General features: G+C 39.6%; 1 protein-coding gene and 1 pseudogene across 2 annotated transcripts in view; one reads left to right on the forward strand and one right to left on the reverse strand.

Annotated features, from left to right (window-relative positions):
* bbs9 (Bardet-Biedl syndrome 9) overlaps nucleotides 1–24,147 on the reverse strand; it is a 197,952-nt gene that overhangs the window by 154,524 nt on the left and 19,281 nt on the right. For both annotated transcript variants that reach the window (XM_028471181.1, XM_028471180.1), the window contains exons 6-9: nucleotides 16,468–16,642; nucleotides 12,374–12,458; nucleotides 11,865–12,048; nucleotides 3,423–3,552 (exon numbers count right to left, since the gene is read on the reverse strand). In XM_028471181.1, coding sequence (XP_028326982.1) covers nucleotides 3,423–3,552; nucleotides 11,865–12,048; nucleotides 12,374–12,458; nucleotides 16,468–16,642 — 574 coding nt within the window. The remainder of the gene's footprint in view (nucleotides 1–3,422; nucleotides 3,553–11,864; nucleotides 12,049–12,373; nucleotides 12,459–16,467; nucleotides 16,643–24,147) is intronic.
* Nucleotides 17,980–18,080, forward strand: LOC114478689 (uncharacterized; annotated as a pseudogene).

Below are 24,147 nucleotides of genomic sequence, written 5' to 3' on the forward strand. Positions count from 1 at the left end.
CACATTGGATAGCCTTTTGTAGGAAATGCGCTATACAAATAAATTTGCCTTGCCTTGCCTTTCAATACACGAAATTCAGGTGTAATCTGCAGAATTCATGATAGCAAAAGGCACATATGAAAAAATGTATAAAGATAGGGAAACTCTAAAAGACAAATAAACATATTAACATTTTAATGGGTTTTTGAAGTTGAAATATGACACCATTAAGGCTTGCGTTGAGGATACTACTACACATATTTTGGAATGTGGAGAAAAAAAAATAGATACACAACTGGTGTGTTCCATTGTGGTTCTATCTCCTACAATGTTACTACAAGGCCATGGTCCATGGTTATTTATTTATTTATTAGAATGGACTTTTTCACTCACCATATGAAAAGCTATAATGTAATTAAAGCATATTTTAAAGCTTCCTGTCAATCAAAGAAGTTCAGTGTTTGAGGGAAGACAGAAAACGGTGCTAAATGATGCAACAACATGTTTGGACCCTGAGTGAGTTTGTGGAGTAACTGGTTACAGATGTGTGTGCAATTCCTGTTCAAGACCAGAGGGACATTTACATGTTTACACACACACACACACACACACACACACACACACACACACACACACACACACACACACACACACACACACACACACACACACACACACACACACACACACACACACACACACACACACACACACACACACACACACACAGGCAAAAGTTCAGATCAAGAGCAGCACCAAGCACCACACCTGCACAGGAAGGTGTCAGAGGGAACTTAAAACTTTCACGTTAACTGCGGCGGAAACACACACACACACATATTCATACCTTTAAAAGCCGAGCAAGGTTGCACGTGCTACACACGCTCACCTTACCTCACTAAAAGCTATGACCCTTGAAACAGAGGAAACAGCACAGATGCTGTAAGTAGAGATGTTCATAAATGTTGGCTATAAAAAAAACCCTATTTTTTGTATGTAATAATAATACTGAGGCGTGGCTGCCATTTCGTGCCTATGGCCCCTCTGACCACCATCAATATTCATGCACAATTCATACCCATTCACATGAAGCAATGCGGGTAAAGTGCCTTGCCCAAGGACACAACAACAATGACTTGGATAGAGGGGGATTGGAACACACAATTCACACACAATACTTTGGTTACTGGATGACCCACTCTACCACTGAGCCACTTTCTTTTAAGACTTCTCAAAATATAATCATAACTAAATATAATCATTTCATAGTTACAGTATATTTAGTTACAAAATAAAATGCAAATAGAACAATAGCACTCAGAGCTGCCAAACACCAAATATCCTCTTTGCCACATTGTGGCAGTCATCTGAATGAGTAAATCTGATCATGGTACCATGATCATCCACACTTTAAAGGCCTGGAAGAAATGTTTGTCCCCATTAATAACGATTTAGTAGGTCCAAATGTATGGGCACCCTATTTTTCAAAAAATCATACTGAAATTTGCACTTAAAGGTCCCATGTCATGCTATTTTTCACCCATCTCCATTTGTTCTAAGAACCCCAGAAACATAGTATTTGAGGTTTATTTTCCCAAACTCGTCTGTTTTTCAGAGTTTTAGCCTCTGAAAAGTCACTTTCTGAGCAACTTTACACAAACAGGCTGATTTGCAGCCTACTGATGCATATTCATGAGTGGGTGTGTCTATAGACGAGACAATGACTTCCTCCTCCCCGCACAGTGACGTAGGGCCAGAGGACGACCCGCCCTCCTCCCACCCACTCCGTAGATAAGCTCATGCTGCTTTATAAACACAAGACAGAGCGTGGGGGCGGGGCCTTCACCGGTACATACATAGACCGTAGAAAATACATAGCACTGCGCAAAGGACGCTGAAATGCTCAGCTTTGTGGGCGTGTCTGTTTACATGTCAATCACAGCAGAGAGCTTCTGGAGGCGCGGCTACTCCAGCTCAGTGCCGCATCAAATTTATCATCAAAGTGGGAACGCGTCATCAAATTGGAGCGAGGTGTTTGGGCTCACCCTGCAGTAAGAAAGGAGCAAATCACCACCACAGCTCTATCAAAGACAATCAGATAATCTGGGGTTGGCTGATGAAAAAATTTAAATCTATTCCAGACTTTTAAACACAACAAAATAACTCCTGGCCTATACTGTAAGTGGCAGTCCCGGCAAAAAAAGTGATTGTTTTGTTTTAGTACGTCTGTGTGTTTCCCACACTCGACGTGCACCTCACCATTGGGCCAAAAACACCCTGATGATATCAAACCTTTCAAAACAACACAGCCTCGGACTAAACCAAACAGCTAGCTAGACTTAAACTATCTGCTGCATCTAAAACACACAATCACTCACAGGCACAGTCACATACTAAGAAAAAAAAATGCATCAGTTTGTGTTGGGGGCCCTTCCTGCATTACGTGTAAATTACATTAAATCAAACCAAGGTGTTCAAATGTTCTGCTTTCCCTGTTCAATCTAGCCGAGCCCACACACTGTCTTGTCTTGTCACACTGTCACGACCGTCAAGCTACAAATGTACTGCAGTAACATTGTGATTAGTACATGATTACTTAAGTAGGTTCTTCATTTGGGAGCCTGTCTTTACTAAAAACTGTTGCTTCATTGTGACAAACCAGGAATTTCTATTGGAATGGGGCATCACATTAACAGTTATTTGTATTGAGTTGAAAATGTTGTGCCCAAAGTAAGCATGTAAGTATGTCAGAATCAGAGTAAGTTTTATTGCCAAGTAGAGTTTAAAACAATATAAGAAATGTGACTTGTTGGATGGTGCAAAAAATAAAAACAAACTAGAAACAGTATAACAATAATAATTTAAAAATATATTATAATAATAATAAAAGTTGGTTATGAACATATATAGAAGTCCAGAGTTAAAGTCGAATAAAAGCATGCTTATTTATTTTAAGTCTATTTTTCTTTTCAAAAATATCAAAATGTATCATGCTCCCATTGTTGCTCATCATATCATATTGTGAACTTAATGTATCTCTCCACCCTAATATTTATCAGTAGTTTCCAAACGCTGTTTTCCACATACTGGTAATAAATTATATAACAGCTTTTTAATGCACTAAATCCCTCAAAACTAAGTGTAGTGGTAATACATTTTAAATGAACTATTTTACACTAATTTTACACCACTGAGTTGTAACATGCGTCTGTTACAACACAGTGGTGGAACGTCACTTTAAAAAACTACATTGCTGCATATTCCGAATACCACGTTATATTTTCACTGAGGAATCACACCTTTTTATTAATGCAAAAATATTGTAATTTACAAGTCAAGTCTTGAGTATCAAGTAGATTTTTACTTTTACTTTTTTTGAGGATCATCCATCATTGTCTACTACCACAATGGCTAAAGGACTTCTTGTTGGTGGTTATACTCACGGGAAATTGGCCACGCGAAGTGCCACAGGCACAAAGGGGAGCTGGGCTGCCCACTTTAGAGTCACATCCTGGTAAACCAGCAGCATGTTGGTGTGATTACCAAGCAGCAGATTTGTGGTGCCATCTGTCACTAAACACAAGAACAAGAAAAATAGTCAAAAGGAAGAAGTGAAGCATAACGCAAACTGACTAACTCAAGGTAAGTTTTTGGAGATTTTCTCCCCCATTTTTGAAAACATCACTTTGCTGTTATGATCTGGTTAAAATCGCCTGACTTTATACTCAAAATCAAGGTTTCAGGCTGTCATTTATTTTAGGAAAAATGACAAAATTCAACAGCCAAACTGCCCAAGAATAACAAATCCCTGTAGTTGCAGGCTTTGCTCTTTAAGATGAGTGAACCCTAAACTCTCCTCTTTATATTTCCCCTCTGTATAAAATCTTGTCATCGAGGTCTTTTATTATAGGGCGAGCTCAGCTTTTATACGTGTACGCAAAGCTAAAGTTACATATACACTTTCACTTGTGAGTAGAAACATTAAATATGGGTTGGACTTCTGTTTCTCACTCAAACACACACACAAATGTCAATTCAGTCCCACTAATGGCGCACCTACCTACCACCAAGAGAGATCTGAGGTGACGGCCACACGCAAAACAAACACGCTTCACTCACACACTCCAAAACAGTTGAACAGAGGAGTTATAATATAGGAGTGTCGGTCAGCAGGGTAGTGCAGCGCAGGGGTCAAAATGACAGAGTGTGTGTGAGGAGTGAGGACCACATCAAAGCTCCACCTTATATCTCCACATCAGCCTTTTCATTATATTATCCTAAAAAAGATTCAGTGGTGTTTCATTCATTTTCACCTTCTTCTGTCTTACGCTATCTTTCTCTCTGTCTTTATATTTAAATACACAATTGTAATCTACTTTTTCCTCACTTATAAAACAGGCTTTCATCTATTCCAGTGGTTCCCAAACAGGGGTACAGGTGCACATTGCAGGGGGTACTCAGAAATATTCAACTATTATTTTAAGAATAATCAGGAAATGTTCCTAGTTCCTGTTAAGGCTTTTTTTTTTTTTTTTTAAACAAAGTCGCCACAAACGAACAGTATTATTGCTCAATAAAATACTATATTTTCTTTTAATTTAATGAAACAGGATTATTATATTCTGTAGAGGCCATTTTATCACACTTCTGACCAGGGTTGGGGTCAATTATAATTGTAATAGTGTAATTGATCATTGATTACAATTATGGCATAAATAGGGGGCCAAGCCAGCGGGGCCTGGGGACTGTGTATGCATGGGACCAGCGTGTTGGGAACACCTATTGTAATTGTTCTGATTTTTTATTTTTCTCTCGGTAAAAATGGTGTTGCAGGCTAAACCGTGCAAGGGAGGGCGGTGCCCTTTGGAGGGTTGGTCCAGACCCCTCAGCATACCTCGGACGCAAAAACTCACTTATGTCCACCAGCAGGTGGCGCTATAACCAAGGTCAACGTGTTTTGGCCCATAGTTCCCACACCGTATGTGGCATATATCAAAAACCTCATATCCACAGATTCCCTGAATAGCACTGAATCACCTGGGCTAGGCCACGCCTATTTCCATCTATAATTTTGTGGAGCAAAATCGCAAAAACTGGAAAACCTACTTTTTCAAAATCCTCCATGGGGTTTTGTCCAATCAGTGTGAAACTTTGGACTTAGAGTCTTCAGTTGGACCTGATCTAAAGTTGGGTAAATCATTTTATTTGGTCAGAATATGCACAAATTATTAATGAGTAAAGTTTTCTAGCTAGCTATAAAAACGTGAACTGTTGCATATCTCGGTGAAAATAAACGCTAACAATTCCAAATCTGAGATTCTTGATTGGCATGTGACGGTGGGAGTATGAGCCAAATTTGAATAATTTAGGGCACTAGGGGGCACTGCAAATATGGGAAATTTAAATCTCTTAAATGGCAACACCGATTTTTACCAAATTTGGTGGGTATGACAATGGATCGCTCCTGAGGCCAAATCTTTTTTTTTTTTTTTTTTTTTTAATCTCGTCTGCACATGCTGTCAAAGGTCAACACTACAAGAAGTGCAATCATTATGAGACAACAATGCATGTTTTGTTAATGCAATAAAATAAATTGATTTATTTTATTGCTTAATTGTGACCATCACCAGCCCTCCCTAAAGAAGGCTAAGAAATCTTTTATTAGAGGGAGGATATAAAAAGGGAGAGCAGTGTTACACCTAAGTGGAGAGGGAGGGGGAGAGGAAAGGGAGCAGGGAGGAGAGACTCAAGGTAAGAAATAGAAAGGGTGGGGAGAATAGATTGTTTTACAGTGAGGGTGAGATGTGGCCATATCTTGAAGTTAATCGCGATTGGTCAAAGTGGGCATGGCTTATTACAACATAAACAACAAACATTTATTTCTGCTGAAGTATTATGTTGAGGGCTGTGAAATTTACAGGGTAGATATAGAAGAGCACACAAACCACAAATTTATCCATTTATTTATTTTTTAAATCACATCTTCATAAACTTAATATCCACGCGTTTCCTAAATACAATCACATCTTCTGACATAGGCCACACCCACTCCTGAATAGCAATGAATCACCTGGGCTGAGCCACGCCCATTACCATTACAACACTGCAAATGACACGTTGGCCTGTGTCCTGACGCTCGCTTCAAGCCCGTCATCCTTCGTGACGTACTACCATGGGCTCAGCAAAACCTTTCATAACGGCTTGCAGTTCTAGTTCTAATTGTAATTGTAAAAATCTATTGTTGTCGTAATCATAATGAAATTGTATTTGAGTTTAGATAATTGACTTTGGAATCGTAATTTACATGAAAATTCTATAAAAAATTGTTAGTTATAATTTACTGCAAAACTTGGGAACCATGTTTCAGTTCTACGTACAGTTTTACACATGTCATTAAAAATTATTAAAATATGTTTCATATCAAGCTTTCCCACTTTTTACCATTTTAAAAAAATTGAAATCGAGGGCTATACCTACTGACAAGAAAGGCTAAGGAATCCACAACAAAAATTATAAAACCTATTTTTTCATTGATTAGGATTACTAACAAGGTAGGAAATTGATAGATAGGAAATAAATTAGATGACAGATAATTGTTTTTAGTGTATTTTACAGATGATTTAAGACCCGTTACCATAGAGTTGCTAACAAAAAGCTAACACAAGAGGAAGGTTAAATTTTATTAGGTGATTTATTTCAAGCTCAGTAATTGTAATAAATTCTAATTGAACTTTAGAAATTGAGAACGTAATTGTAATCGACTTTCTGAGAATAACTAAAAATTGTAATTTAATTGTAATTGGAAAAAAAATGCTCGTCACTGTAAACGTAATTTAATTGTAATTGAACATGGGTAATTGAAAACATAATTCTAACTGAAAAATATAATTCACCCCAACCCTGCTTCTGACAATAGAATACAATAATTACATACAATTTACATAATAGACCATATTTACTTACTATTGAAGCAAAACTACATTTGTATTTACATTTGTAAAAAATAAAAATTAAAAAAAATCCACTTTAAATTCCACTCATTGTTTGGATTTTGTAGATTAACCAATGCTCAAGAGACAATTAGGGGTTTAGAAAAGCCCCTCTGTTCCACAATTGAAATGCATATGAAGTTATGGAGAGGGTACTTATGACACGAAGGGGGTACACATATTTTGACAAAAATGCAAAAGTCGGACACAGGACAAAAAATATTGGGAACCACTGATCTATTCTAAGTATCGTGTTGCAATCTTAGTCACATCTGTGTTCCCATTCTGTACTAAATCACTGCAGTAAGAACAACAGCATGAGCTCATATGTCTGGTATGTTTGCTGACTTCCCAGTGTTTTTTTTTTCTTTATATATTTCTGCATTGTGTGAAGACAAAAAACTATTCTGACAAATAAAAGTGTTTGCAACATTAAATCAAAACTCAAAGTCAGTGATATTGAGACAAAAAAAGGTAATAGTATCTCAGGGATGAGAAGACAGAACACAAAAATTAACTTGAAGCTTGTTGAAGGTCAATTGTAACACAATCTCAAGTAAATTAAGACAAAAATCCATCATTGGCAGAAAAACAGACTGTGGCTGTTGCCAAGGGAGTGAGATGACGACGCTGTGGACAGGAAGAAGGATGGAAAAAGTTATTGAAGAAGTCTAAAGAAAAATATGAAAACTTGAATCCCAAAATAGGGAAACAGGAGAAAAAGATGTTGGACTGGCTTAAGAAACGTGATAATATCAATATTGATTACTAAGGTGTGGGGCCAACTTAAAGCTGCAGTATGGAGAATCCTCTCTCCGCTCCGTTTTGAAAACGAAACCAAAACTTAGCCTCCTTTACCGGTGTCTTTGTGAACGCTCTTAGCAGCTTTTTTCTACATAGAGACGAGTAACAAATGTAGTGATGTTATCTTGTGTTATTGGAGAGTTTTCTGGTGTTTTAGAGACTCTGACATGAAAGCACGCATCACTCTGTAGTCACTGCTTTGAGCAGCGGCTGCTGCCGTCAGCTCGTCCCCCCACACAGCACACACGGACGGCTGTGATCTCAACTGACTGAGCGACAGCCGCTCAGAGCAGACTGATAACCATCACTCTGCATCCAGACTGTAAAATTAATTCACCTTGGATAAGCTTCTCTTAGGTTTACACGCAATTTATCCCGTCTGTTCTCACTCTCCCTCTGACACCAGTGTGTGGCAGACCCTCCACAGTCACGGGGATCTGCAAGGTCGCAAAGATCCCTTCCTCCCGAGATTGTTTGCAAATTTATTTGGTTGCTTCTCAACGTCTGCCTTTTTCCACTTGATTTGCCGTGTAATTGTTGTGCTTTACGCTGTGATGGAGACTTCTGCTGGAACGTCCACCATTGCATTTGGTGCGTGAATGCGCCTGACTTCTGTCGAGCAGCCAATAGTATCGCCAAAAATAGTTCATGGAGCACACATGTTTGGCTGAAGTCCAGAGTCACACGCCTGGATTTATAAACTTCATTTACAGGGCCAGGAGAAGAAGAAGAAATTCACTGCCCACTCAGAACACTTTGGATTACAATATGCTCAAAGATGATTATGGATTTTTGACCAAATGAAGCCAAAAAAACTTATATACTGCAGCTTTAATGCAAAGCATTTGACGGATATGACCCATTTATTTAGGTTTAGAGATGGGCCTGTTTGTCCTCTCACAAAGCATGCCATGTACTTTCCTATAAAGGTTTTTATGCAGGAGCTGAACTTTACCGAGAGCGAAATCAATAAAGTTTGAATATAGAGTTTCAGATAAGACAAGACAGAGGGCGGTACTTGATGGAGGCTTGGGTCCAGCAGACACAGCTGTGAGGCTGAAGGCCAGAAGGCAAAGATTAGGGAACACTTAAGCAGTCACTGCAGTCTATCCTCCTCCCCACCACCACTACTAACTACAAAGGTTCTATTGAAATACAATTAAATGGAGCTGCCCAATAAAAGAGTTTGTTTTGAACAGAGGGAGAATGCCTCAGAAATCACACTGTCACTAGGGATCAGCACGAGAAACAAAAAGTGAAATGTGGACTCGCTTTTCTGATTAGAACTAGGGATTGCAGAGTGGGGAGAAGTCCTCTTCCAATCTTCCAGTCATGTGGAAATTTTTATGCGGTTTTGATTGCTGACAGGAATCATGTCCCAATAATAGCTGCTTTTGTTGTGCAGGCACATTATGTGTTGGATTTATGGGAGATTTCCCAGAGTAATTCAAATAATCTTAATAACGTTTGGAACTAATAGTGATGGGGCACTTATAAAGCTGACGTATATTAATTTGAAAATTGAAACCAGATACCAGTGGGTATCCCTTAGCCATTGTTACATTTCAGCCCTGCCATAAATCTCCTCTTTAGTCTGTGTTCCTTGTTTTCATTTGTTACCGAGTTTCTTTTAAAATCCACCTGCCATTTACAAACAGACTATAGTATTTTTGCTCTAAAGGACATGCTCTAGCTATTAGTTACTTGTCAATGTTTAAATTTCAGTTTTATTTTATTTTAATATCATTATAAATTCCAACTTTGTATGAATTAACAAAAAAGTACATTAACCCTTTAGCGCAGTGGTTTGCAAAGTTTTTTTTGGCCCTAATACCCCCTTTCTCTTATTTCTGAATCCAAGTTCCCCCTTTGTCCAACTACAACATTTTGTTGAGAAAACTATTTCAAAACAACTATAATGATGGAATGAATGAATGAAAACACACATTTTAAAGAATCTCATTTTGTAAATAAGTGGAAAAAAACAATATTTAGTGCAGTGGTTTCCAACATTTTGTGGATCGTGACACCATTTTGAAATCAAGAATTTCTGGGGACCCCAAAGACATTTTTTTTCTACACTTAGTTTTTGATCATGTTTGAGCTTAGACATATATATATATTTTTTACTGCATATTAGTTGAACTAGATTTATAGTTCACAAAGTGAAAGTATAGAAATACAGTTGTTTAAGATTGTTTTTATCATATCCAGTCATATCACACCTGGGATGGGACCAAGACTGATACTTTATTGGTTCATTTTCCACTGTCGCTCTCTCTCAAGTACCCCTGTAGAGCCATCGCATACCCTTAGGGGTACATGTACCCCCATTTGAGAAACACTGCTTTAGTGTATTGTTTAATAATCAGGGTTTTTTTTCAACGTTAATGATGCAATCATCTTTACATCCACTTAATAGACATGAGTCATTGCAGCAGTTCAGAGAACTAAGACACCCTTTCCAGTGCATGGCAACTTCTTCCAGCTCATCATAATTTCCCAAGAATTTCTAAGCAATTTCTAGGTCAGTTGAGTGTTTCCAGCAAGTCCTAGAATGACCCTGTGATCTGATTCCAGTTGGTTTTACCTGAGGGCATATAACTACTTTACCCCAAGGATTGAACCAAATGAATTCTACTCTCTCATACCGGTGAATTATCAGCCAATATTCCATTAATAGAGAAAACCTAATCCCACCTCTAAAAGTTGTATTTTAGCAGTTGTTGAAGTAACTCAAAGTTCTGAGTGAGTTTCATTCAGATTTCTGCTTTAGTTAAGGCAGTCTACAATCTGCTATTCTCATTTAAATGAACCTGCGTCAAATAGGTTTCTTGAACTGCTGTGTAAACCAACTCCATGACGTCTCTGTCTTTTCTAGAATTTCTCGAGAAAAACATCAGATTTTATGTTTAGTTTTGCATTTTCTGCCAACTTAGAATTGTAATTTAGGTTATTAAGTGAACTAAAATTAAATTTAAAGATTACTACAAAAAGTAATTTTCATGAAACTATAGTATCAAGTCAGAAGTAAAGTGGTAGAGTAATGGTTATGGAAAAAAAACAGATGCCGAATCTGTTGTGGTAATGGCCTATAGCCTATAGTAACTAGTAGACTTAAAATATGTTACTCGTAAAAACTCAAAGCTACTAAAATACTACACTAGTAATACTAGTAACACAAAGTTGTCTACTAGTAGTTGATTTCGCTTTACTCGTAAGGTCTACTCGTGCTCTAGTGCACCAAAGACCTTTTACTAGTAGAACAAAAATGTTGTTTACTAGTTCTGCTCATACTCTTGAAATCTTAATACTAGTACTAGTAGTAATCTACTAGTAGTACCAGTAAAGCCAAAATATTTACTAATAGTACTAGTAAATATTACTACTTCATTACTACAAATGAAGTAGTAATAATAATTATATTAATAATGCATCAATCGATTATAGCGCTTTTTAGGGGCTCAAAGCCACTTTACAGAATACAGAAAATAAAGCCAAAGAAATAAAAATAAAAGTATAAGAAAGGTTAAGGAAAAGCAAGTTTGAACAGGTGGGAGTTTTTTTAGCAGTGTTTTAAAGCTCTGTAATGAGTCTGCGTTCTTGATGGGTTGTGGGAGTGAGTTACAGAGGGCGGGGGTGGTGGCAGCAAAGGCTCAGTCTTTATTGTAACCAAATCCAGCACCCTGATTGGTTGTTATATTTTTGAAAACCAATAACAAGCCTGAATTTGCTTCCCCCGTCCCTTTATTGGCATATAAGGCTCAGCAGTAGTACTAGTGGTACTTTGACTTTAATAGTAAAGTGCACTTGTGGACTAGTAAATCAAAGTACTAGTGGAGCTTAACTATGGTTGATACCACAGATTTCAAATTTAAGCTTTAACAACTTTCCATACACAACACTATGCACGATGTTCCTGCAACATGTATTACATGACTGTAATACAAGAATCACATTACAATCATCGTAATCACTTCGCCTATATTTGTGAGCAAACTCAAACAGCAGGCTCTGATGTAGAAGCCTCAATCTGAGGAACCTGTGGCTTTTTTTGAGCACCTTTCCTTATAGTGCAGTGTCATAGTTTACCTGAAGTGTAGGGAAGGAAGCAGCTAGGATTGAACTCCAGCTTCTTCATTAAGCGTATCTGCCCGTTGTCCCGGAGACAGTAGAGGTTCCTCTCTCCCAGGACAAAGATGTGGAAGGAGGAGTGGGAGAAGAAGGGCACCGAGATGTCCAGAGCATGTTCTCCCAGAACGAGAGACCAGTCAGGCTGTGGGAACATGAGTGACAGCCCACTGATGTCATATTACAACCTCAAGCATGACTTAAACTGGAGGAGACAGGCCCTCTGGATGAACACCCCTTAGAAAAAGCTGTACAGTTCAAGGATATCTGCTTCTTATGAATTCCTATTCTAGAGGCAGCATTGGGCACCAATTCATTTTGGAAATACATTTGGACGCTGGCAGTCTTTACTCTTGTGGCTTCCACTTGCTGTGGGAAACTCCAAATATGTTCTGTATCCCTGTATTGTTTACATTGTACAAAAAAAAAAAAACAGGATTGGCGCCATGTGGGAGCCAGAATTTACTCACCATCAGCCTCTTGCCTCCAGTTTTTAGGGGCAAATCAGGATCCTGACGACTCTCTGCATCTGTGGCTACAGCTAAAGTTTCATACCTGGAAGAGAAAGACAATAAAGGATAAACAAAGATTTGTGTGAGTGTGTTAACTGCTCATTGCTCTTCTGGTACATCTGAAGTGATCCCCACTTTACCAAGACACGCGTCAGTAGCTATAGGCAATCAAGCACGAAGAAATGGTAAACATAAAGATGTATATGGGGTATGGTGTATATGTAAGGTTCCTGTCAAAAGGTTTGTGTGGGCACAAATAAAACCTAACCCTATTTTTTCATATTCCTATTGAGTTAATACCCAGAGTAAGTTTGTAAACATGCTTTTTTTTCCCAACTGCAATTTTTTAGTTTTTTTCCCTACATCGTTATCGCGAGCCAATTATCGACTATCGTAGTGTATCGTGAACTCTGCTGTTCCACCCCTTGTGTTAAAGCGTGCGTGGTTTACCTGGTCTGCAGCGGTCTTTGTCTTTTAAAAGTGGTTCAAAGTAAAATCAAACAGTGAATTTACAACAGAATCACGGATGGTTTGGGCTAATCGTCAACTTTTGTCCATGTCTCAGAAGGTTAGAGCTGTTTTGGTAGCACGTGAATGTTATTTTCTAACTCAAATTACTAAACTGCCTAATGTCCTAATTTTATTTTCTAATTGCAATTTATACTTTCTGAACTGTTAGATGCAAAAAATGCAACTGTCTTCTTAAAAATTAAAAAAACTGATTATTAAACAACCAACAAAACCCATTTAACAGCATATACGTGGAAAAATTCCATTTTATTGGGTTAAAGCTGAAAAAACCTGGGGAATGGAGCAGCTATGGGTCCACAAATACCAAAGCTGTTTATCTTTCCCTCGTGCAGGACACACTAGTACACACTAGAAAGTCTCCTTTTTATAAATAGGTCAAATAAAAAATAGCTCCTTTTAAAAGAGGGTTAATAATTCTTTCCTAAAACATCAGACCAATAGCAACGACCATTGAAGCAAATATTGTGCTCAAAGGGCAGCGTGCAGGGAGTGGTTTTTATTCCATTAGATATGGCTCAACCAATCTATAAACTTAACTTTGTAAAACTACAGTTGAAACCAAAATACTAGACTGAGCAACATCACCACAGTAAACAAAGCATCTATATATCAATGAGATCAGAAGAATGTGTCCAAGACGATAAAATTCCGCTTGTAAATCGTATTTTCCAATCAGTAGCTGTCAGGGTAAATTAGTTGCTGATCATCTGTTCCAAGTAGATACACTCTATATCAGTTTTATTTACAAATTTAATAATGAGTTGTTTTCAAAGAGCAGCGGCTAAAGTGGTCAGCCTGATCTGTGGTAAGTTGATTTTGGCACTGACCAAAATAGGCGGTGGAAGCCACTTGGCGAAAACCAATCCTTTCCTTTCCAACACCTGGATGAACAGCAAGTACCCAACCCAACTAAGCCTGACTCTCTACAGCAGAGCAAAGGGTAAATAACTGACGATGTAACCGCAAATGTTTCCCAAAGAAATCCTTGTCATATACAAAATAACCCAGTTTTTTCTAAAAAAGACAATCAGTTTTTAGAAAGTGTCACAATATTTTGGTTACGTGCTTTTTCTCTAATCAAGGGGCGGAATTACATAAAGTCTAATAAAACTACAGAGATGTGAACTTTTAATCAAGATTTGTCTTCAGTTTTCTACCTCTCTCTCTTCCATTACACCAGATCTCAACCACTGATTGCACAGATTACATAAAAGCATGTACTAATTTACAAGATAGTAAACCCAAAGCATATGATAAAGATAGGAACATGTAATAACATGTTGATAATTACTATTCTAAGGATAATAATTACTGTGTACGAATAATTTGCATCTCAAAGGTAAAGAATGCACATGAGATATTTTGAGAAAGAATAATAACTGTAAAAGAAGATGAATGACTGAAAAAAAGCAAAAACTAATGAACAAACGGAGTACTTCCCCTTTATTTTGTGACATATTTTTGAAATGCTTTAAAAAATGAAGTTTTTGTTAGGAAATAATCTGTTCCTTCTTTGTCCTGCTGTATCAGTGATCTATGGGCGTAATCACCCATCAATCGACAAAGTTTGTTTGTTTATGTCTCAGTGACTCAAAATCCCACAATGCAATGTTCGCAACAGTGGCAATTAAAACAAACTTTCACGCTGCAATTTCAACATTTTCCCTTTCTTTTTAGAGTAAATAATGTCTGATTCATGGATCTATACGGCAAGCAATATGAAAACAAAAATCGGGGGTAGCCGCTTTAGAATGACATTATGCCTTTTTGGAAACTGGCATTTGTGGACATAAGGAGCTGCTAGGTCACTCAGAGTTTTACTATCAATCTAGATGTGTGTGGATAAATCTTTTGGTGCTTCCAAACAGAAATGTTCACTTACCTTATATACCTCAAGAAAACGAATGACTTTATACGACATATAAATGATGTTAACTCCTCATAACATTGTGTACGAAGACTAAATGGAGCATTTTGAACTCATCCGTACAGTAGCAGCATCAACCACAGGGACTAATGAGCTCTGTGGATCACTGCCAGTAAAGAAACCATTTCATCACACTGTGAAAACTTCCCAGAGAAGAAACTGCGTACATAAAAAATGTAGAGTACACACGTCAGGAGCTCAAAGTGTTTGGAGGAATCAATGTCCTATCAGGTAACAACTATAAATCAGCTTAATACACAATAAAACTGTACTCCTTTGTATTCTTCATTTAGATTATGCATTACTTATTATGGGATATGACGTAGCAAGAACTAGTTCATGGACAATGGCTGTGTGTGTGTGTATCTGACAGCATTCCGTTAGATGTTGATATACATTATATGGCAGAGGGCAAAAAACCACAAAAAGCCCCTTATGTTTGAAGCAACAATAAAAACCACAGAAATGCACAATTTTTTTAAAAGTGAAACATAAAACCAGCAAAAAAGAAAAAATAAAGACATAAACATTCAGCTTATTATGTAGGGGTTTGTGTGTGTGTTTGTACATGCATGTGTGCGTGTGTGTGAGCCAAGTTAGGAGACCCTTTGGTTGAGGACGTATTATTGCACTTATATGAAAGCAGATCTTCCTGAAAACTCCAAACCAAAAAAATTTCCTTCCCTGTAAACATCATGGCAGTGCATATATAAACACTGCATGCCTATATGCAAATCTACATGCACATGTGCACATACAGACTTGAAAACTCAGCCACACAGATGCACACACTTTCTTTTTGTCATGGATAAATGCAAACTAATGCTACATGCACAAACTAAATCAACCTCTCCTTCATCCCTGAGGACGCAACCAGCTAAATAAACTCAGTGAATCTGAACAGTGTAACCAGTCAGATAATATTACATGTAATACAGTGCTTGTATAAACTGACCAAGCCAATAACAGCATTGCTGTAAATGCCGTATGTGGACCAGCGTATTTTAAAAGTGGCACCCCCAGGAATTTGTAGTCAGAGTTGGTCACCAGCCAGTGAAATTGGATATCAAGCAATCACATAAATTGCAATAACTCGAGGGGATTACATCGGCCTGCATTTAAAAATCTCTGTTATCGTACCTAAAATCTCTGATATCCTACCTAAAATCTCAGATATCGTACCTAAAATCTCTGATATCCTACCTAAAATCTCAAAAATCATACTTAAAATATCTGATAATCCCTAAAATCTTGGATATTGTACCTAAAATCTCAGATATCGTACCTAAAATCTCTGATATTCTACTTAAAATCTCAAAAATCATAAATAAAATATCTGATAATTCCTAAAATCTTGGATATCGTACCTAAAATCTCTGATATCATACCTAAAATGTCAAAAATCGAACCTAAAATATCTAATAATACCTAAAATCTCAGATATCGTACCTAAAATATCTGATATTACCTAAAATCTTGGATATCGCAGCAAAAATCTTTGATATTGTACCTAAAATCCCTGATATCGTACCAAAAATCTCTGATATTGTACCTAAAAGCACTAAAGGATGATAATTTCATAGAAATAGCCTACTTGTAGCACTCCAGCTGGCGCGCTGAGGACACAGTGAGGAAGGTGTCCGTCCTGGGATTGTAGACCAGCGGCCCGGGCAGCAGAAAACCGGGAAGGAACCGTCCAAAGGAGTAACTATCCTGCTCGAAGAACATCAGCATGCCATCCATAGACTGGATGCACAGAGAATGATGGCCTGTGGATGAAGAATGAATGAAAGTTAGAGATAACAATCCAGGTCTTACACCAACTCTGACCATGCTGCTGCAATTAATAACATGTAAGTCAGTGTTATCAAGAATAATAATAATAATGTTATTCATCACTTTGCATTGTCACTAATTTTCCCTGAGGGGTAGCAGTGGGCTGCCTAATTGTAAATGGCTGGGGATCAGGTTTGGGGTTAAGAGTCTTGCTCATGGGTCCATAGTGGTCACCATGCATTCTCTTTAGGTCCCTGAGAAAGACCTTTGACTCCAAATGTTCTCCCTGAGTGCCTACAAGATGAGCATTGAGAAAAGACTTGGTGCAGATTTTAGAAATGTTTTCCCCTGAAAAGAACTGTAGCTTGTGGAACGAAACAAGCAAATTACAGTGAAATGGCTCAGATGTTATTTTAATATCTGACAAAGCCAACATAAGTCAATATAAAATGCATTTTTTTAATTATGGGGAAAAATCCAAACCCATCTGACCCGACGTGAAAAAGTAATTGCTCCCCCATTGTTAAAATATGAGTTAACTGTGTTTTATGTGAGTACAGTTTCACTGGCCACACCCAGGCTTAATTTTTGAATCAAGAAATCAATTAATTAGTATTCATACAAATTGAAGCAGGCTACAAAATCTCAAAAAGAAAACAGAATCCAAAGAAGTTCAAAGTGATATAAATCTATCAGTCTGAAAAAGGTTACAAAGCTATTTCCAAGGCTTTGGGACTACAATTATCCGCAAATGGAGAAAACTGGGAGCAGTGGTGATGCTTCTCAGTAGTAATCAACAAACCAACATTACTCTAAGAGTGCAATGACAACTTGTCCAGGAGGTCCCAAAGAATCCCAGAACGACATCCAAAGACCTACAGGCCTCACTGGCCCCAGTTTTCGGTCAGTGTCAGGACTCAACCATAAGAAAGACACCAGGCAAAAATGGCATCCATGGGGAGAGTTCCAAGGTGAAAACCACTGCTAACAAAAAAGAACAAGAAACATCTTGATTATCCCCAAGACTTTTGAAGAAATATTCTGTGGACCGGCGAAAGAAAAATTTAACTTTTTGGAAGTTATTCGGCTCATTACGTCTGGCATTAACATAGCACAGCATTTGAGAAAAAGAACATCATACCAACAATAAGCATGGTGGCAGAGTTACTATCTGGAGCTGCTTCACTGTTTGAGGACCTGGACAACTTGCAGTGATTGATAAAACAATGGATTGTGCCATCTACCGCAAAATCCTGACTGTGAACATCTGACCATCTCGGTTTGTGCCTTAAAGCTCAAGTGCTCTTGGGTTGTGCAGCAGGACAACAAACCATACCAGCCTGTCATTGCCCGATCCCGTTAGATCTCGGAAGCTAAGCAGGTCTGGGCCTGGTTAGTAGTTGGATGGGAGACCACTGAGAATTCCAGGTGCCACAGTGTGGTGGCAGTCACCTCAGTGGTATCTGTCATTGTGTCCCTGAGCAAGACACTTCACCCACATTGCCTAGTATGAATGTCGTGCATGAGTGAGTATTGGTGGTGGTCGGAGGGGCTGATGGCGCACTTTGGCAGCCTCGCCTCCATCAGTCTGCCCCAGGGCAGCTGTGGCTACAATAGTAGTTTACCACCACTAAGTGTGGAGTGAAAGAATATTCCCTCAATTCTGTAAAGCGACTTTGAGTGTCCAAAAAAGCGCTAAATAAAATTGATGCAAAAAAAAAAAAACATAGCAGTAAATCCACATCTGAATGGCTCAAATAAAGTTTTTAGAGTGGCCAGGTCAAAGTCCGGAATTCTATCCAATGGAGATGCTGTAATGTGACTGAAAACAGGCAGTTCATGCCTAAAAACCCTCAAATATGGCTGAATTAAAACCATTCTGCAAAAAACAGTGGGCCAAAATTTCTTGACAGCGATGAAAAAGACCTGTCATCGCTTATTGCAAACCCTTGATCTTAGTTATTGCTGCAAATGGGGACAGCACTTTTTCACATCAGGTCAGATGGGTTTTGTTTTTTTTCCCCCCCTTAATAGATAAAATTTTCATTTAGAAACTGCATTTTATATTGGCTTGGTTTGTCTTTGTGATATATCAAAATTGGTTTGATAATCCGGAACATTTAGGTACAATACATATGCAAAATAATCAGGAATAATGACAGGGGCAAATACTTTTTTATGGTACTGTAGGAGACCATTTCTTGACACCCTCTTCAACACCTGAGTCACTGTCTAATTCCTCTCATACTTGTTTTTTTTTTTTTCTTTGCCTTTCCAGCAGACATTCTGGCTTCATATAATTTAAACAGAGGTTGTTTCTATTTTTTTTTTTACTTTCGTGTCCCGCAGTATTGGTCTCACTGAGGAGTCATCAACCTTTCCGCTCATCCTCCTCTCCTCGTTTCCGTCTACAGTTGCTCCTCTCAGCCTCTCTTCATCCACCTTCTCCTGAGGCTGAGCAGCAGCTGTCGCTTGGCTTTATACCAAGATGGATGTGTTTGGTTCCCCTGGTTTCTTTCTGTTTATCAACTCCTGAATTGTCTTCGCAGGATTCTTGTGATAGCTCTTTGTTTTTGCTATTTTGGTTTGATTTTTGGACTTGTTTTCCCCCCATTAACAACGTTATGTTTTGGAATACTGTATAATAAATCCTGCTTTACTGACTGTTACAAGTGCGTCACTTCCTTTTGTTCCTGACACTTCATCAACATTTGAACAATTAATCATGTATGGTTGATTCTTCTTAAATCTTTGGCAGTCTTTACATTTCTTTTTCTCCCCACGGCACAGCAATATCAGAAATACTGTATCCCTTTTTAATATCTTCACTTTTTTTTTTACTTAGGAGTCAGTAAATCTGTTTGTATCCCATTGTCCAGAGACAAATTAGCCACCTATTTCTTATTCATTTTTTAATTTATAATAAATAGGATTTGACACACTTCGGCCACATCATCGTTCTTTACCACAAACAGACGTCATCTGTTATACTCAAATCAATGAAGCATTGAAGTTGGTTCATATTCAAGTCGGAAAATATGCATTCAAACTATAAAAGGAACTGATTACTCCATCCTTTACAATTATGAACACTATTACTTGCTCCTCAAAACTCCAACACAGGTTTCGCTCCCTGAGTTTCGACAAGAAGGCAATTTTACTCATCATTTATCTGCGGGTCTGGTCTCATCAAAATATTTATTCATGCTGGAATTTTAATCAGGTGATTACTAAGGTTTCAGTATTTTCAGGAAAATATGGACAGAAATAGGGGGGAAAAAAGCATGGATTGTGGCTGGAAAATCTGAGACAATTTGTCAGTTTTCACAACGAGCGAAAAGAAAAAAAAATGCTTATAAATTGTTCAATAAAGTCCACCGACGACCAAAGTGTTGGAAATTCAGTACAAATTAATTCTGCTGAGCAGCAGCTCCTGTGGCTCAATCTGATATCTCCATTAACAACTCCACATACACACACTGCACAATGACTGTGCACAACACTGTGTGTCTAACACAGGGTAACCAAGACACACAATAACACCCAGAAACACACATGGCCATAAAACAGGAGAGCTGTGTGACCAGAGAAGTATAATTAGCCCTCAATGCGCTATTAAAACTCACACCACCATCAACTAGAGGTCAGAGAGACAGCCACCTACAGCGTCACACACACTAACATACACACACACGCACGTCTATAACGGAGGATCTAGCCTCCTTACACACCTATCCTGTAAACACAAAAGTGTGTGCGGTTGTTTGAGTGATGAGCAGTGATTCGGGGTGGTCAGAAAGGTGAGGAGCCTTTTTTGTCATTATACAAATAGCCGCACAACAAAACCCACAGGTCAGAGTGGACGGATGCTCCCTGGAGGGTAACAAAAAAAAGGCATTCTTATTCAAACGACAAGGTCTGTCAGAACATTAGCATGGCTCGTGAACACAAGACAATATGTTTCACAGATTAAAAATAAATAAATAAATAAATATCACAACATACATAGATATAGTGGTTGCTTTTAAAGGTACTTCAAGCTGCTGGAGATCCCTTTTTTTACTCAGATAAAGACTTGGTTATATTTGAAATGTCATACTAACGTACTACTCATACTAAGTCTGATGTCAAAATGAGTATGTTGTGCATTCACATTACAGTGGGGCAAAAAAGTATTTAGTCAGCCACCAATTGTGCAAGTTCTCCCACTTAAAATGGTGACAGAGGTCTGTAATTTTCATCATAGGTACACTTCAACTGTGAGACAGAATGTGAAAAAAAAATCCAGGAATTCACATTGTAGGATTTTTAAAGAATTTATTTGTAAATTATGGTGGAAAATAAGTATTTGGTCAATAACAAAAATTCAACTCAATACTTTGTAATATAACCTTTGTTGGCAATAACAGAGGTCAAACGATTACTATAGGTCTTTACCAGGTTTGCACACACAGTAGCTTGTATTTTGGCCCATTCCTCCATGCAGATCTTCTCGAGAGCAGTGATGTTTTGGGGCTGTCGCCGAGCAACACGGACTATCAACTCCCTCCACAGATTTTCTATGGGGTTGAGGTCTGGAGACTGGCTAGGCCACTCCAGGACTTTCAAATGCTTCTTACGGAGCCACTCCTTCGTTGCCCGGGCGGTGTGTTTGGGATCATTGTCATGCTGGAAGACCCAGCCACGTTTCATCTTCAAAGCTCTCACTGATGGAAGGAGGTTTTGGCTCAAAATCTCACGATACATGGCCCCATTCATTCTTTCCTTAACACGGATCAGTCGTCCTGTCCCCTTAGCAGAAAAACAGCCCCAAAGCATGATGTTTCCACCCCCATGCTTCACAGTAGGTATGGTGTTCTTGGGATGCAACTCAGTATTCTTCTTCCTCCAAACACGACGAGTTGAGTTTATACCAAAAAGTTCTATTTTGGTTTCATCTGACCACATGACATTCTCCCAATCCTCTGCTGTATCATCCATGTGCTCTCTGGCAAACTTCAGACGGGCCTGGACATGCACTGGCTTAAGCAGGGGGACACGTCTGGCACTGCAGGATTTGATTCCCTGTCGGCGTAGTGTGTTACTGATGGTAACCTTTGTTACTTTGGTCCCAGCTCTCTGCAGGTCATTCACCAGGTCCCCCGTGTGGTTCTGGGATTTTTGCTCACCATTCTCATGATCATTTTGACCACACGGGATGAGATCTTGCGTGGAGCCCCAGATCGAGGGAGATTATCAGTGGTCTTGTATGTCTTCCATTTTCTGATAATTGCTCCCACAGTTGATTTTTTCACACCAAGCTGCTTGCCTATTGTAGATTCACTCTTCCCAGTCTGGTGCAGGTCTACAATTCTTTTCCTGGTGTCCTTTGACAGCTCTTTGGTCTTGGCCATAGTGGAGTTTGGAGTCTGACTGTTTGAGGTTGTGGACAGGTGTCTTTTATACAGATAACCAGTTCAAACAGGTGCCATTAATACAGGTAATGAGTGGAGGACAGAAGAGCTTCTTAAAGAAGAAGTTACAGGTCTGTGAGAGACAGAGATCTTTATTGTTTGAAGTGACCAAATACTTATTTTCCATCATAATTTACAAATAAATTCTTTAAAAATCCTACAATGTGAATTCCTGGATTTTTTTTCACATTCTGTCTCTCACAGTTGAAGTGTACCTATGATGAAAATGACAGACCTCTGTCATCATTTTAAGTGGGAGAACTTGCACAATTGGTGGCTGACTAAATACTTTTTTGCCCCACTGTATATAGTATGAAAAGATTGAGTATGGAGAAATATCTGGATGTACTATATCAAGACATTTTTTAAGTATGCATGGTGGGTACACTAGTTGCGATAGGAATGTAAAATTGTCCAGGGATCGTCTTCAAGCTAAAAATCAAACATCCACTGTTCAAAAAAAAAGCATCTCTTCTTGTCTTCCATTAGTTCTACTTCATAATATTTTGTGAGATGTCTCACTATGGGATGCACTCCCATCTGCAGCCCTCAGAAGCATTTTTCTCAATCTGCCAATCTTGATTGGCTGGTGAAACATGTCCATTCGATCTTTTTTTAGCCTTCGTTGACGGACGCTGATAGGACTGGACTCACTTGCTTTTTTGTGGACCACACCAGGTCAAAAGAAGCCAGCACTTACCTTGCCCCCGGTTGGTCGGTGCTGTCACGGTTCGATGCCACACCATGGACTCAAACCTCCAAGCGTTGGCACACCAGCCAACGGCTTGGCTCCAACACTGCCCCCAATGTTCCTGACGGTCCAGCGCACATTAACCCACCTCGCGGGTGCTCACACTCCAGTGGATTGCCCAGCTCTACGCTCAACACGACACCACGGTCTCGAGCTTCCAGACACCAGTACACCCGCTGTTGTCTTGATCCCAGTGCTTCCCTCAACGCCCCCTACACGCCTCCGACAGTCCGGTGCATGTTGGTCCTCCTCGCGGACATTCAAACTCCAGTGGACGGCCTGTCTCCACACTCGATGCCACACCATGGTATTTGGACTGCTCGAACCTAACACTGTCCTCAATGTCCTTCAATGCCCTGGTACACATTGACTCACATCCCAGCTAGCACACCTGCTAACGAACATTGGACTATCCACCTGTTCTCCCTGCCTGCGCCAATGCAGAAATGGAGGCCAAGGCCCCTCTCACCAATGGGCCAGGAGGCTCTGAGGCACGCCTCTGCCAATGCAAAGAAAAATCTCCTGCAAGGACACACACCAGGCTTGCTCGAGTTGTCTGGGGCTGGAACATGCCCGCCTGGCTGTCAACGTCCCCGGCTGATGTTGGCACTATGCGGTATTCAACATCAAGAGCCTCTGTAGGAGGCTAGCTTGTCAGGCGAGCCTGACCAAGCAGGACCCCTTCCTTCCTCCTCACGGCATCCCTGCCGCAGCGAGAGACGGAGCGAGCATTCTCATCCAGCTCGATCTGGCTGCTATCTCCCCACATGGGGAGGATGTCCGTATGCTGGACTGCGGAGAGGATGACGGAGCCTCCTCTGACCTCCTTGTATCGGGAGAGGATGAAGAAGATGACACTTTCATCACTCCGGCTCGGGGCGAGCTGCCTGCCGACTCTATGGCATCTCGGGAAGAAGATGAGGAATATGTACCTATCTCCCCTCTCCCAAGCCTGGATATGGTGGATGTGTGCAAACGCGCTGCGGCTCAGCAGGCCATTCCGTGGCCCGCCGTTGTGACGGATACTACAAGGTCTCACCATGAAGGGAAAAGGCACCCCACATCCAGGGGTGCACTGAGAAAACTTCCCCCCATCTTTCCTGAGCTGCTGGTTGAGGTAGCACGTTCCTGGCAGGACCGCCCCTTCAGCAGCAGGACCTCGGTGGCCGGTGCCTCATCCCTCGACTGCGAGGCGATCGAGAGCCACTCGTGCCGTGTCTCCCCGGATACTGACGTTGCCGACCAGAGTGGACCGTCTCCAGTCGGACCTATCTGGCAGAGCTTATGCAGCGGT

Source organism: Gouania willdenowi, chromosome 16 (genome assembly GCF_900634775.1).
Source record: "Gouania willdenowi chromosome 16, fGouWil2.1, whole genome shotgun sequence".
NCBI lineage: Eukaryota > Metazoa > Chordata > Actinopteri > Blenniiformes > Gobiesocidae > Gouania > Gouania willdenowi.